The sequence below is a fragment of the Spodoptera frugiperda genome, chromosome 29 (assembly GCF_023101765.2).
Source record: "Spodoptera frugiperda isolate SF20-4 chromosome 29, AGI-APGP_CSIRO_Sfru_2.0, whole genome shotgun sequence".
NCBI classification, from domain to species: Eukaryota; Metazoa; Arthropoda; class Insecta; order Lepidoptera; family Noctuidae; genus Spodoptera; species Spodoptera frugiperda.
The window spans coordinates 5,263,056-5,280,445 of NC_064240.1; the positions used below are offsets into that span (position 1 = coordinate 5,263,056).

The 17,390-nt window shown below is 34.7% G+C and overlaps 1 protein-coding gene across 1 annotated transcript; it reads left to right on the forward strand.

The window, feature by feature from the left end:
- The first annotated feature begins 1,328 nt into the window (after positions 1 to 1,328).
- Positions 1,329 to 9,883, forward strand: LOC118268185 (chymotrypsin-like elastase family member 2A). The gene is made up of 7 exons (XM_035582539.2): positions 1,329 to 1,494; positions 1,865 to 1,935; positions 3,891 to 4,018; positions 6,614 to 6,773; positions 7,319 to 7,438; positions 7,859 to 8,002; positions 9,232 to 9,883. Exons 1-7 carry the CDS (start codon positions 1,458 to 1,460, stop codon positions 9,454 to 9,456), a joined length of 885 nt encoding a protein of 294 aa, XP_035438432.2. The 5' UTR covers positions 1,329 to 1,457; the 3' UTR covers positions 9,457 to 9,883.
- The last annotated feature ends 7,507 nt before the right edge of the window (positions 9,884 to 17,390 follow it).

Here is a 17,390-nt window from a genome sequence, read left to right on the forward strand (position 1 = left end):
GCAGTGACAATCACATCCCATCTAAGTGGAAGTCTTCATCAATATAAATAATTCATATTCTATTCATATTTTCATATTTTAACTAGTTTCTTCGCCCAGCGGCTTCGCCCGCGGTCCCGTGGGATAAAAACGTATTAGCTTATTTGTTATTCCAGACCATAATCTACCCCTCTCCGAATTGCGTACCGATCCCTTTAGTCGTTTTGACTTGATTGAGTAACAAACATACACACAAATTCAGTCACAAGAAGATTTCTTATAGATAAGCTTTGGATGTAGCTATAGATAATGAATGACTCAGGAATCCAATATGGGTCGTCACGTGTATAGTGTAAATATGTACTATGAACTTTAATTAAAAAATATCGTAGAAGCCCGGAGGCTTAAGACGCACACTTTTCGCGCATGAGAGTCCAGGTTCGAAACCTAATAACGGCAAGTACTAATATGACTTTTTCCGAGTTGTATGTACTTTCTAAGGTGGTTTAGACACCACTGACTAACGGTAAAGGAAAACATCGTGAGGAAACCTGAACTTATAATTTCTTATTAGAAGTTTGAAATCGCCAACCCGCATTGAGCAAGTGTGGCGATTAATACTCACGCATTGGTCATCAGTGGCCACTAAAATATGATGTTGATGTGAACTTTTATCTTAAAAAGTTTAATAATACATAATTAAACTATGATTTAAACTAGACTTGACTATGACTGCCTCGTTGGTCGAGTGGTCGCAAGTGCGACTGCCGGACAAGGGGTCTCGGGTTCGATTCCCGGGTCGGGCAAAGTATTACTGGGCGTTTTTCGGTTTTTCGAAAATTTCTCGGTAGTAGCACGGAGTCTGGAATTGTGTCCAGGAGATGGCAATAGACTCACCCCCTATTACATGGGACTTATAAGACAAAATGGTGAAAAGTAGGTGTACATTATATAACGGTATTACGTGCCGTAATGTGGTGTGTGTGTGTGTGTGTGTGTGTTTAAACTAGAATAACCTATTCAAAGAAAAAAAGGAAACTAAATAATAATAATAGCTACGATAAAAATATATTAATAAAAACTATTATATTAAGAAAGTATACAAAAGAATAAGAACTTATACTAGCTTATACATAAGTTAGTTTTCACATAATATAAGTTTTATATATGATGATGTGTATAAGTTTTATTTATGTATAAATTAGTTTTTTCTTTGATTTTTTCACCGCGTTCGCTAAAGATAGGTTATCGATATTTCTGAATTTGATTTTAAATTCCTAAGCGAAGGTAAACAAAAAGCAAGTACAATGAGAATCGATAATCTTCGATAGTACCATGTTTGGGACGTGAGATAAGATAGCAAATATATTTTGATAAACATATTTTATGATTCATTGGCAGCGGCAGTTGTAATCTAATTGTTGGGATGACAGCAGAGTGATCTAAGATTTGTGTTATTCTATTTTATTTTGACTACAATGAAGATATTTTGCATTTTCGTGCTGGCGCTATGCGGTATGTTGATTTATTTATACTTTAAGATATTAGAAAAAAAAACAGTTTCTCTTATATTTAATGGACTCTATGTTCAATGTTCTTATTTCAATTATGACCATCGCTATTACCTAAACATACAAAGTATGTACAATACTGTTTGTCACAACATAATATAAAACGCTCTTTCTGTCCCTATTTCCCTTTGTATACTTAAATCTTTAAAACTAACGAATTTTTATGCGGTTTTTAATAAATAGATAGATTCAAGAGGAAGTTTTATATGTATAATCCATGCGTAATATATCAATATTGCACCCATACGAAGCTGGGGCGGGTCGCTATTTTATAAATAAACACTCCTTAAAGAAACTTTTATTATAATTTTTAGGTGCCGCCACAGCGAGCGTAGAACGTGTCACCGGAGGAAATATAGCACAACCAAATCAATTCCCTTCTGCAGTAAGTACAGGCTATTCTCGCACCTAATACATTATACAATTAACGTTATTATCGCATATATTAGGGTAACTGCCTACGTTGCATCATTTATACTACGTTGAATGCACGCATACTTCTCAAACAATAGACGGCCTACAAATGACAAATGCTTAACAATATTTGTCCACGAAGAGGCAACAGAAAATCCACCTATATAATATGGGTCTTACTCAGCACAGCACATTGAGTAAATACCTACCTAGCCAAAACCTGTACTATTTATATTGTTTCCAATCCAAATATTAGATTTATTTAATAAGTAGAATTTACTAGTACTAAGATACAACTTTTAATAAAATAAAGTAAAGGATTGAAATTACAAGGAAAAACGGATAAATGTACACACGCGCACTCCAGATATGTTCTATGTCAATATGCTACGAAGATGTAATAGATAAGCTGTGTATGTGACCGTTTCCATTGATACTAAGCTATGTACTGTGCAAGTCGAGTAAGCGCTGTATCGATAGTAGAGAAGCCATCCATAGGACACCTCTTTCTATTTAAAAAAGATAACTTAGCTGAGTCCATTTCCACCAGTGCTAAGCTATGTGTACCAATGAATATGATTGGTGGGAGCTAAACGCATCCACAGCAACGTAACATAGCACGTTCCTGGTGGAAAAAGCACCCGTAATCATTACTGCTCTTCATGTTTATGTTCTAAAATAAAACATTTTCATTTTTGATTTACTTTGTTCACATATTTCTTATCATAATTAATTAATCTAACTACTAATCTTTTATTGTTCACAATATAAAAAACCTACACTCCTTTTTATAAAGTCTCGGAATTATTACCATCGTTATCAACAAACAGATCCATAAACATTAAAAATTACTCATTAAATTAATTGAGTTTACCTTTTTACTGGGTATATTTCCAATAAACTAGTATGTAAAAAAATCCAAATGTACATTCATACATACATAACCCCACGCCTGTCTCCCATGGGGGCAGGCAGAGACAATGGAACGCCAAAAAAAATCATACAGGGCTGAATGAGGGGATTAAAGACCATTACTGAGGAGGGTACCGGCTAAAAGTGTACATATCACATATTGGTAATTTACTAGCCACGGCTAGTCATTTCTAGGCTTAGTTTAAATGAATCAGCAATGGGCAAAGTATTTTTTTAAGTAAGATTTATATCTTATCTGAAAATCTTTTGATGATAAATCTTCATTGAAAGCAAGGTTGTGATATAAAGAACTATGAGTCATTAAGATGACTAGATTAAACAGATAAAATGAAATGTTTCTCATCATCTCTCACACATCTTAGTAATAAAATTATCTAGGGCTGAAAAGATCAGCTCTGTCGGTCGACGTCGCCACGTTTCATGATGAAAAGTCCCTCGGTGTCTCAAAACTACTAAAGCGTTTCTCCACTAAAATGCATGATTTTTTATTATTTCATTGTTGGGCAATGTATTATTGGGGCCTTTTTATGGGGTTTTCGTGAACTTTTCAGTAGTAGAACAAAGCCTAAAATTGTACCCTATGAGGGTGACACCTTCAATATTTAAGGTCGTGATAGTATGCGAACATATATCATAAACGAAATATTAAATAACTTCTCAGTAAACTTCGTACACAGTACACCGAGAGACCAGTATTTAACTGCGGAATACTTGGACACCGCGCGGACGCACGGGTCGCGCAGTGTGCTATTAACGCAGAATACATAGGTAACCTACACTGTACACTGTAAACATTGCGGCAAGCTTAGGGATTATAATATCCAAATTTTACTTATTTTTAGAGACATTTCTATAAAAAAAATTAAGCACCTATTTTTTATATCAAGTTAACGAGAATCGAGTACCGAATTCTCTCCTTAAGTATTGTGTAGGTATCTCACCAGTTATACGGTATACAGCAATAGGCTTAAATGGCGATGATATTCTTTTCAGGTGTCAATTCAACATACAATGCAGGCAGAACCATCTAGGTTAATCCAAGGCCATGTGTGTGGAGGTACATTAGTGACGCGCTTATATGTGTTGACAACTGGTACTTGCATAATGCAGACACAAGAGCCGTAAGTATCTTATTTATTCAGTTCTCTCTGTTGACTTCGTGACGATTGGGACACAAAAGTTTCGGACACTGTGTCCCAAACGACAACTTACAATTTTAATATTTTTTTAGTGACGTTTGGGACACCATCAAAATATTTCATTTATTTGGTATAATCTGGTGAAAAAGTTTTAAATTATAAAACGTATCTAGCAAAAAGCGTTTCTGGCTTATTCGTGATCGGTAAAGGCGAGGCACGATGTACAAATCCATACAAACATGTAATAATACGGTCAAAAATATTTAATTTAGTAATATAATATTATTTCAATAGATTCACCCGTGCAAAGCCAGATCAGTCTGTTAGTGTATTACAAAAACAAGATTTAGTTCTAAAGTACCTACTATAACATATAAAATATTGAAAAAAAATCTATAATTCTTTATTCTATCAATTAGAACTAGACAAAAACATTAGTTCTGATACATTTAAAGAATAAGAGAGCGACATCGACAGGCTGAAACTTTGCAACGAAGAGGATCATAGATCTCCTTTCTCTTTTACGCTTATAGAGTCCTCTCGCTCTGACTTGTTTACTAAGACGCACGGAGACAGACTCAGAAACAAACATTTTTGCATTCATTCTATGTCAAGGTCAGTGCAAGTACGTACGTGATGTGATGCGTGGTTAAGTGAAAAGTCAATTTCGACTATGATATTATTGCAACCAAGATTTGTGTTAGTACTTTTCAAATAAATTCAAATTCCATATTGCAAAATTAATGGAAGATATCTTAATTACTGGAATTTTAAGAACCGAAAACATTTATTATTTAGGTATTTGGTAGGTACTTATTTTATAATAATACTACTCGTATTTGTTCCTATAATCCCAGTATGTACTTAATGTTATTAATCTTACCTCCAAAATACATAAAGCACAATATAAACTGCCACATAGTCGAAATTGACTTTTCACTTAACCACGCATCACATCACGTACGTACTTGCACTGACCTTGACATAGAATGAATGCAAAAATGTTTGTTTCTGAGTCTGTCTCCGTGCGTCTTAGTAAACAAGTCAGAGCGAGAGGACTCTATAAGCGTAAAAGAGAAAGGAGATCTATGATCCTCTTCGTTGCAAAGTTTCAGCCTGTCGATGTCGCTCTCTTATTCTTTAAATGCATCCGAACTAATGTTTTTGTCTAGTTCTAATTGATAGAATAAAGAATTATAGATTTTTTTTAATATTTTATATGTTATAGTAGGTACTTTAGAACTAAATCTTGTTTTTGTAATACACTAACAGACTGATCTGGCTTTGCACGGGTGAATCTATTGAAATAATATTATATTACTAAATTAAATATTTTTGACCGTATTATTACATGTTTGTATGGATTTGTACATCGTGCCTCGCCTTTACCGATCACGAATAAGCCAGAAACGCTTTTTGCTAGATACGTTTTATAATTTAAAACTTTTTCACCAGATTATACCAAATAAATGAAATATTTTGATGGTGTCCCAAACGTCACTAAAAAAATATTAAAATTGTAAGTTGTCGTTTGGGACACAGTGTCCGAAACTTTTGTGTCCCAATCGTCACGAAGTCTCTCTGTTGTATGCTCTTTTTGAGGGGGAGGGTATATCCATACACTGCTAGCTTTGAGTGAGGCAAGAGAAAGTGTCAGAGTCTCACTGACTAAAAACAACAATTTACGTGTGGGAGAGCCATACTTCGGCACGAATGGGCCGGCTTGACCGAAGTGATACCACGGCCTCATAGAAAACCGACGTGAAACAACGCTTGCGTTGTGTTTCGTTGTGTGAGTGAGGTTACCGGAAGCCCAATTACCCCCCTTCCCAATCTTCCCTATCCCCGATTCTCGAGCAAACCTTTAAATTCCTAACCCCCAAAAAGCCGGCAACGCACTTCTAACGGCCCCGGTGTTTCAAGTGTCCATGGACGGCTGCGATTGCTTACCATCAGGTGATACGTCTGCTCGCTTACCGGATTGATTGATAAATAATAATTATCCGATTAAATATAAAGTCTTAAACATGATTAATTTATAATACTTACTTTCAGCGATAAATTTAAAAAGAAATCACGTGTTAAAACACGTTTTGTTTCAGAAACCAAAAAATAGATACAAATGTTAAGAAATCTCATAGATACACACACATAGAAAATTCTACTTGTATCTTTATATATATAATTCTTTTGTGAGTGTGTATGTCATTGAACTTCTATTAAACGACTGGACCGATTTTGATGAAATTTTTTGTGTGTGTTCAAGGGGATCTGAGAACGGTTTAGATTCACAATTTTGTCCGCTGGACAATTTTTTTAATTAATTTTTAATTTATTAGTAGTTGTTGATTTTGGAATGTTTTACATTGGATCCGACAGACGGCGCTACCATCGCAGTGTCAAATATTAATGACGTGAGATATTGTCATAACATTGAAATAATAATTTTCATCAAAACGGTCCAGAATGTTTTAGCTTATTAAAAAAAGTTTAAAATTTTCAAATTAAATACGTGTAGACAGGACAACGTCTGTCGGTCCGCTAGTATATATATTTATATTTCTTTTTTGTTTCTAGGGACTCTCTTCCCATTATTATGAATCAGTATAGAGTATATGCGGGAGGGGTAAATCTTCTGGAACACAATGTAGATCGGATTCGAATCCCAGTCAACATCACTCTGCACCGTGACTACATTGGACCCCCAGCATATGTCAATAATCTTGCTATTATTGGCGTAAGTATAAGTTTAAATGTAATATTATAATATTTATTTTGTAGTAAATATTTTCCAAAAGAAATATAGGCTAAGCAGGTAAGACTGTGGTTCTATCGTCGAAAGACCACTGAAGAACGAACTTGTACATTTCTCGAACATAATTTTGATATCTGTCTGGACTTTAAAATAGACTGAAAAAAAAAGTCATGCCTTTTATCTCCCAGGGGGTAGGCAGAGGTGCACATTACGGCACGTTATGCCGCTATACAATATATGCTCACATTGAGGTGTGCTTTTTGGCAATATACTGAGCACAATTCCAGACTCCGTGTTACCAGTGATACTTTGCCCGACCCGGGAATCGAACCCGAGACCCCTTGTTCGGCAGTCGCACTTGCGACCACTCGACCAACGAGACAGAAGAAACTGACTGCCCTCTGAGTTTTTTTAAGTACTTCTTCATAGATAGTCCGATAGGAAGAGTATTGAATTTAATAAATATTGTAAATGCAGTGACTTTATATTGTTTTATACTAATTTGTAGCATTGTTATTGTCTTTCAGCTTAACGCTCCGTTTGGAAACGATATAATTCCGGTGGCTTTGCCAAGTGCAGGCTCCCAGCTTCCTACCATGACACAATGCTACGCCGCTGGATGGGGAGCCGATCACATTAACTTCACTGTGAGTTTTAAGACCTCCTTTTATAATTTTATAAGCAACTAGCTGACCCGGCAAACTGCGTACTGCCTCAAACTCCTCCCTTCCTACCTTTTAAACCTTCCCGGGACTTCCACAAACAATTTAAGACCAAAATTTGCCAAATCTGTCCAGCCGTTCTCGAGTTTTAGCGAGACTAACAATTGCAATTAAATTTTATATATATAAGCAATATTATAAACTTTTCATAATCATAATTTTAGCAATTAACATGTTTTATTATAACTTTCGTGAGACATGCTAAATTAATTATTATTTTATCAGTATCGGCAACATGTCTTATTTTTAAATATTGAACCGATATAGATTAGAAATAAACAAATGAATGATAGTATTGATTTCAACAATATATTTAAATAACTTTTTCAATTATATATTTTTCAGGAAAGCTCTGTTCAACGATACGTTTCGAACTACATATATGACCAGCAAATTTGCACCATCCGGTACAATCTAAATTCTTGGATGAATATACTGCCCAGTATGTTATGTGCAGCGTCTTGGGACATTGTGTCAGCTGGATGTACAGTAAGTTGATACATACATACATAACGTCACGCCTTTTATCCCCGAAGGGGTGGGCAGAGGTGCACATTTCGGCACGTAATGCCACTATACAATGTACACCCACTTTTCACCATTTGTGTTTTTTTAAGTCCCATGTAATATGGGGTGAGCCTATTGCCATATCCTGGACACAATTACAGATGTCTCAAACATACTTAGGTTATGCTATCGTTTCCCATCAAACGGTTCATAAAATGTGTTATTACTGACCGATAAAAGAAACTCTTCGATGAACTTTTCTATTCTGGACTTAAAATTTTTGGCAGGCTTTTCTATTCTCCACTTCATCAGATGTGGAGTCTCAGAATTCTGCTCTCTATCAGTTTCTGTTAACTAAAAATAACCGTTTTGTATGGTAAATATTCAGAGAAGTATTATGTACCTATGTATATAACATAACTCTATGACACACCCACATTCTTGTTATAATACTATTATAATATCATGACCATTCATGATAGATAAAAGACCAATTCCACAAAATCTTCATCAGGCGACGGGATCAGCGCTATATTCCAAAATTCCTCGTAGGTATTAGTTACTCCCGAATAAATCAGTTCTTTGTTTTTGTAATTCATTATTCTTGTGTAAACCTTTTCTGTAAATTCTATTTATGGTAGGAGTATGGAAAGCAACGACACACAACTGCGTTGCCGACCTTTTGAGGGTTAGGAATTTGAGAAATGTAGATTCGGTGATTGGATGGGGAGAGACAACGCACTCGGTGAAAGACAACGAAAAAAGACAACGTTGTATCATTCCGGTTTTCTGTGAGGCCGTGGTCTCACTTTGGTTGAGCCAGTGCATTCATTTCGAAGCAGTATGCAATTAAAAGTGGACTAGTATAGCTTGTTGACCCATGTCGAATAAAACTGATTTAATTGTGTCATGGAATTCTCTGTGCTTCATTTTCTTTGTGGTAAATACTTTCTTCAGTACCAAATCTTATGTGCATGATTTGGTATCAAAAGAAAGAACCTTTAATCAAATAAGTTGTAATTGTACTATAACTGAACATTCCCCAACAATCTCTAAATTCCTAACCCCTAAAAGGTCGGTAATGCACTTGTAACGCCTCTGGTATTTCGGGAGTCCATGGGCGGTGGCGATTGCTTACCATCAGGGGATTCGTCTATTCGTTTATCAGCTTACATCATTAAATAAAAACTTATATTTTTTTGTGTTCGCAGGGTGACATCGGTAACGGTTTGATATGTAATGGAACATTACATGGTGTCCTGTCAGTATCAAACAATTGCCACGGTAATGGTGTACCTGAGGTGTACGTTCGAGTCGCCGACTATGTCCCATGGATCAGAGAAGTCACAGGAGCTTCTTCTACCATCCAACCAGGAATGGCTATGCTAGTGCTATTCGCTATTGTTCAATTTATAACCGTGAAGATTATAAGTTAAAGAACAATTTACTTTGCAACTGATACTGATAGAAGATGGATCAAAATTGCCCCACGTCTTGTAACAAAGTAATATTACTTTATGACAGTTTATGAATCCCAAAAAATAGATATAATGGTATAAAAAAGATGGCACAATTTTAAACCAATTTTCTTCTATATGAAGATATAAATAAATAAAGTTGTATGGAATATGTCACATTTTTATAGGACGTGGGGTAATAATTATTATTGTATGGATTATGATCCGTCTTTTTCTAATGATATTGTCGATTTTTTTTTCGTTATATTTAAGTAAATGTAATCTTGATTATTGTTTGATTGCAATTCAAAACAATAAATCACGAAGTGATAAAAAATAAATAATATTTTATCAGGAACATGCATATATAAAAGATTAGCGTCTAATTATACATATTTTTAAATGACTTTAGTCTTTTTGTAGTTATTCTAAATGAAATATATCGTCACGCCTTTTATCCCTGAAGGGGTAGACAGAAGTGCACATTATGAGATGTAATGCCACTGTAAAATGTACATCCACTTTTCACAATTTATGTTATAAGTCCCGTGTAATAGGGGACGAGTCTATTGCCAAATACTAGGCATATTTCCAGACTCCGTAGTACAACTGCGAGATCCGTTGCCCGGCAATCGCATTTGCGACCAACCACTCGGCTAACAAAGGAGTCGGTGTCAAAATAAAATCTTGTACATAAAAACGTCTTTCATTTCTAACAATTATTCTGCAGATCAAACATTGTTCTTGGATGTGACGAAGGAACTTTTTAAATTCCTTAAATTCAACCCGTCCCGACCACAAATAATAAGGAAAGTGACTTTGGACATATATCCATAACTTCACGCCTGTCTCCCATTGGGATATGCAGAGAATATGGAACGCCAATGGCTACGAATCTTAAGTACTTCTTTCGTCATCAACAGTCATCAGTCTTTTCATGCATGCTCGTCGGGTAAGGGTACTTTGGACAAGAATGACAATATAACGTGATAATAATAGCGTGCATTACCTTTGTCATTTCTATGTAGCTGTCGATTACATTGCACACAAGTTTATACCATAGTATTATGAACGTAAAATCGCTTATCAAACGAAGATACCTAACACTGGTTGCTTTTTTTTGCTTTTTTGATACACTTCTTCCTTATGCATCAAGTGTGAGAAGTTATCGTCCATTACCGCGAGCGTGTTTGAGGTTCAATTTACTTGTAAAGTAACTAAAAGGTTAAGAGTGTTATAAATTTCCAGCACGTTCATTAGGCCCACATGGATCCTCGCCCCGGCTTTTAGCTTGCGACACATGTCGGAATTTCGTAATAAGATTTCCTTTAATTTAAGATCTCAAACATACCTACGTAAATTCATTGACGGAATTCCTGTATCAACACCTACTAGTGGAATAAGCTACGTAAATTGGGACGCCGATGCCGGGTTAATTCCTTCTATTGGAACGGAACATATCAGATGTGTATTTGTAATATTAAAATAATGAAATCATGTTTATCCGTATATTCAAATTATTTTTAAGTGCTTTAAAATAATTGACAAATGTTGCACTGTATTTCTTTTAAAGCCATTTTCAAACAAAGTAGCAATTTGTTTAATGGTACTAAACAAAAATAGATAGTTGCTATCTACATTGTGTGCCACAGTGGAACCTAATCTCTTACTTTGTTGTTACAAAAAATAAATATCGGTTATTTACTGTATAAAATAATTAGAAAATACACAATGCATGAACATCACATCAACAGTCTATAAGTGACCACTGCTGATTAAAAGCCTCTTCTCGCACGAGGAGAATGTGGATTGGCATGCATGAACTTGCCCACCTCAAAATATTTGCCTAGAATTCATGTAGGATACTACACGAATTATCATAAACTTCACTAACTTCTTTTAACAAAATCGGGTAATACATGTTACAATACAACCATTGGTCGAGACATTTCACTATTACTGTCACCGAGACCCGTGAGATATAGCCCCGTAAACAAAGCTAACGTTGATTTCCTTCGTTCTTATAATTCTTGAAGGAATCTGCAAATCTTTGCCGCAACTTAGTTACTCTCGGGAAATAAAATATTGCTGCTTGTGAATAACTGTTCGGGCTCGACTTAGTAATGTGTTTCAAAAGGCAGGATAATATGTTTAGGTATCCTATTTACGGGCGCTCTTTTAGTGAAACTTGGTTGTTATTGCGTTTGGATTCATTAGTTTGATAGCTTAATGGGATTTGTATAAAATTAAAACGTTATCATGATCACAATTTTATCTTACGGAGATATTATATTTACGTATATTTAACTTCTATTCTGTAGATACATGGTAAAGTATGGTAACAAATAATAATGACAAACCGAATATTGAATCGAATAAAGTATTGCTTGAGATCATTAACTTTGACTCTTAAAACTCTTATACTTATAGTATGGAAAGCTGAAGAGTTTGTTTGTTTGAACCATAATCTCCGGAACTACTAGTTCTAATTGTATCATTATTTTTGTGTTGGATAGTCCATTTATCGAGAAAGGCTAATTAAATAAGGCTTTAAAACATTACTTTACGATCACAAGGAGCTGAGTAGCGAGCCAAAACTCAGTACTACAGCAACTAACAATTATAGGTAATACCAAATTGATTAAATCAATCAGTTTCTCTAATTGGCATGTAGTTTCCTTTCATAAAATTGTATTGCCAGTTCAAAATTGTTATTTAACAGATTCAATATTGGATTGAAGTTATGTTCTCAACTTTAGTGTTCGACCTTCGTGGTGGAACAATACAGGCTATGCATCGCCACCCTAACTATCAAACTTAATGTGTTTTACTAACTCTTGCCTAAAGTACGGATAAGGTTGTGTTTATACAGAGCCTGTCAAATAATTTGAACTTTTTTTATATTGAGTCAGAGGTACATATCACTAGTAATAATAGAAATACGTCCCGTAAAGATAGAAATATAATAAATACTACCTGACCCGGCAAACTTTGTACCGCCTCAAACATTTTTTTTAAACACTTTTTAAACCTTTACTGGATTTCCAGAAAATTAGCCAAATCGTTCCCGTTTTAGAAAGAAGCAATTCATTTTTATATGTAAGAAGATTATTACCGTGATCCCTAAAATCTCGGCTAAGAATATACATACTCGTAGTAAGAAAAAACAAATCGAACTATAAAAAACGATTTGATTGTTAACAGTTTACAAAACAATATAAGGATCTATATATTATAGCAAATTTTAGACTGACCGACAAGGATTAACCAGGTAAAGCCAAAGGTACACAATTTCCCCAAAGGCTCAATTTTAAGGGTTTCCTAATTGGATCAATATCAGTTACTTGATCTTGAAAAGGTAATTGATCTAATTTTGGATAACTTTAGAAGGTCAGACTGTTAAGTATTCGGGAAACTTAGCCCTGAAATATATGTACATATGATGTATTTTATATATGTATTATAGCATAAACAATCTGATGAGCGTGCATGAAAAGACTGATGCTTGTTGATGAAGCGAAAGAGGTATGTAAGATGATGATAACAGGGTATGAAAATTAAAAATCAAATTAGTCCGTCAGTTAGATAATGTATTTTTTTAAAAAGAAAATCGACATATCTTCTGTAAGTGACGAAAGTATTATATTTCAGCAGGAAAATAAAAAAATGTGTCCTATATTATGACGTTGTGTATATACGTGCACACACATACGTGTGTACAGAATCCAACATTACTTTTCTAAAATAACAATTTCCTTTGTAAATTCGATATAACAGAGATTATAAATACTATGTTAGTATGTACTGGAAAGAAACTAATTTAAAATGTGTCATGTCGAAAATTGTGTTGAAAATTTACCTACCGGTAGCGTGGCGGTGCGATGTCTAGCGAGCTTAAATTACTAGCCACCAGCCTTAAAGTTTTACGGTTCATTTAGATCGTATTAACACCCAGCCGCTTTCGGGGGACGACTTATGTAGCCCCTAACATAGATTAGAAATTTTGTCACAGAATCAGCAGGTTTGCTAAATTAACAGTATTTTTTAGATAGATAAAAACATACGTTAATTATATTAGTAATATGCGATTATTTTGAGGTATACACATGTAGATATTTCGGATTCAAGTTTCGTATCGGATATAAATTTAAAGCTAATTGAAAAATATTTCCACGTTTTTCTTTGAGTTTAACTCATGTGAAAATGAGAATACAATATTCTGTACTTTAAATTTAAACAGTAGAAAGTTTAAATGTACACATTATTACAAAAATAATGCAAATGTAAATTATTGTACCTACACCATCTCCTATGCATCTGATCGGAACATAAGTATAATAATATAATAGTATAATACCCAAATTATATCATCATCATCATCGTGAGCCTGTTCTCGTCCACTGTTGGACATAGGCCTCTCCAATAGCACGCCACTGAGCTCGATCTTCAGCTCTACGCATCCAACCACTACCAACCACCTTGCGTATATCATTACTGCACCTAGCTGGAAGGCGCCCTACACTACGCTTGCCTAGACGCATTCTCCACTCTATAACACGTTTACCCCAACGGTAATCGGTCATTACATTTGTCGAAGAACCAAATTATATCGTAACATTTTATTTTACAACATTACTTTTAATCAAATGGCTAGAAATAAAACGTGATTTCAAATTTAAATAACAGTTACGGAAATTATTAGAAAGGTTAATAAACTAGGTTGTAATACCTAATTGGAGAGGGTTAATCTCCTAATAACAGAAGTTTATACAGGTTGATGCTACCTCGGATTTACATCTCATTTACGACGGTTAAAATACATAAAACGAGCCAAACAACGCCAGTAAGGTCGAGGGATGATAGAATTTGTTACAAGTTTATGGCAAGATTCGCAATTTTGCTACCTTTTAGCCTAGGACTACTCACCTTTTGGGTGCTGGAAATATTTTGTTTCATTATAATAGGTAAGTAAGTACGTAAAACTATTATCCCAAAGTTGGTATAGGCCTTTTTATTGGATGTTGACTGTTAGGAAAGTTATGGCTATTCTTTTTTTTATAAACGCTTCAATTATTTCAACGAAGCTTCTGACCATGAAAGCAATGTTTTAAACCACAGACACATATAGTGTACACATCAGTTATAAAGATAACGTTATTAAGGTGTTTTTTAAAGTTTTCCAAATCGTGATCATTAGCATTGGGCTGTACGTAACTCCTCTGCAGCTCGGCCGTACTGAGCCCGGACATTAATCACCCAGAATGCCTGCGCCACGTTGCATAAACTTGGCACACTATCATCGCCGCTGTTCCCTTATATTGCAGTTTTATTACAACTTCCTACTTCCAAATATTTTACTTCGCACTTTTTACCATACGCCATCAATGACGAAACTGCTTTGAGAAAGCAATCAAAACTTTTTCCAGAATAAAACGGTCGTATTAACGGCATATGTCAAAGCGAACTATTCTATTTTCTGCCCCCACTTAACTAGGGTGGGAAAAATAATAGTGTCGTAAATTCATAAATGACACTTTTCGAGTACACTAGCAAACTTTTTCCTAACTTTAAGGTCACAATAAAAGTGTCACATTGAAGGCAGTGTGGTAATTTATTGAGGGTAAAATAAACATGTGAAGTGCGAATAAGGAGTTCTGAAGTGGGCCTCGACATTATATTAGTTTAATGGCTCTTTTCGCAATGTGCTAGAATAATTCGGTAACAAGATGCATGACTTTCGTAAATAACTGGGAACATTTAAAGGGCAAAAATTGTTTGACGCAGAATGGTTTAACGAAGATTCACTTTCAACGGTTTTAGGAATCAAGAACATTTTGTATTATGTATGTAATTATTAAAAAACTGATTTTATAAAGTAAAATTACTTATAATAATATATATACTATATCTGTACATAAAAATGTACTTGCAGGTGACATGCGAGCAGTATCGACTCGATACAAACACATTACAGTACATTCGCTACAGTAATCAAGTCACCCGCGGGAAATACGCTCAAATCCAGTGGTTCACAAACTTATTTGACTTACGATTTCTTGCTCTTCAAAAAATAATATATTCCTAAGAGTTCCCTGAGGAAATCAAATGTACACACAAATAGAACGACTGGAGTAGCGACTCTATGATTGGTTATTTTCTAGCGTTTATAGGTGTTGTTTTTATAACCAGGTACAGATTTATACTACGTTCCTTTTCAGAGAGAAATTGCTTGGAAATGTGTAAAGGACGATGAAATTTAACGGGTTTCCTGATGTCAATTACTTTGAGCACCGCATGAGTAGGTAGGTACGTTCGTACGGTAGGTATATCGGCGTGGTCGATCAATGACCAAATTAAATTTACTGCCGCAAGCCCACCAGATCGCCGTAACGATACAGCGACCACATTTATTGCCAATAAATATTTTTTACTAGCAGCTTTCACAGGACACCGTACCTCTCAAGAGGAGATCTTACACTCAGTATTATTTCATAACTGATATTTTATTAGGGTACGAGTAACGTCAGCTCTACGACACAACGTTTCATTTGTCTTATTATTTCAGTTTCATGTTGGCTATGACAGATTTTATGCCGGCCGTAGCATTTGGACATTTGACCTTTGAGCCTCAATAATTAATAACAATTGTTCTACGAGTTTTGAGTACCAATCAAAAACAGAATTTATCTAGACAGGTTCGATGTTTTCATCAAAATGTATCATTTAATTTAGGAACATAACAAGTTATGTAACAACACACTGGTAGGTAAGTAAAATGGACACTAAATAGAATCTTTTATTGACGCACAAATTGTTTCGAGTCTGGGTGTCATTTGAATGTGAACTTGTATGTTTGTAAAGGCACCCACGACACAGGAGAAAATTCTAGTCTCGGGGCTACATTTTATTAGAAAATAAAATTAAAAAACACCCACGAAATAAAGAGACCTCTACAGATACAAACACGACACTGGATCAACGGGAGTGAGAATCAGAGGAGCATCTTAAATATAATAATTATAAAGTACTTTTAATTAGTGTATATTTTTTTTACCTTTGTTTTATAAGTAGGCCTTTTTTCCTTTGAGAAAAACGTCATCCCCATTATAGGATACAAAATTCAATACATACTACATTCGAAAACTAATAATGTATTAACTTTTACTTATTAAGCCGAAATCACACTTCGAACTTTAAAAACCAAATTCGAACAAGAAACGTAAAAAAAACTTCAACCTCAATTTTTTTAAGTCGTCAATAATATTGAAATTTGCTCTTAAATAGAACAAACACTTTTCTGACAAATGCATCAAAATCGTTTGATCCAATCACTAGATAATAGCGGACAAACATACATACATACACGTCAAATTAAGAACCACACTCTCATTTTTTAAAAGTTTGTTAAAAAGACAACTAATAAACTCTTTATTATTGTTTGTGTCAAGTTATTATTGTGTTGTCTTTCTTTTATTTAGTTACTCGTAGAAGCATGCAGGAAGGGGAAGTGACAGCGATAGTGTCAGTGCAACGGTGTTCAGCAACGCAGTATTGTCCACAGTACGACGGCGACGCTTTCTGTGTGTCATACTGATAAATGGAAAGACAAGTTACAAACTTCATATTTATGTTATGCTATCAAATTCTAAGGAGTTATGGTTCATATCACAGAACTGAGAATTTCTTCTTCTCTTTTCTGTGGTTCATACTATTCGGGTGTTATGTGTTAGTCTTACTAGTTTGTTATTTAATCATATCGTACCTACATTCTAGTAAGTCATAGGCATAGTTGGTAAAAAATCTAAAACTACCACTAGGAAAAAAAATACTAGGTAGTTAGTCGATATGCATGTAATATTCAGTTGTTTATGTATATTTATTACTGACATTATTAGTAATATTAATCAATTATG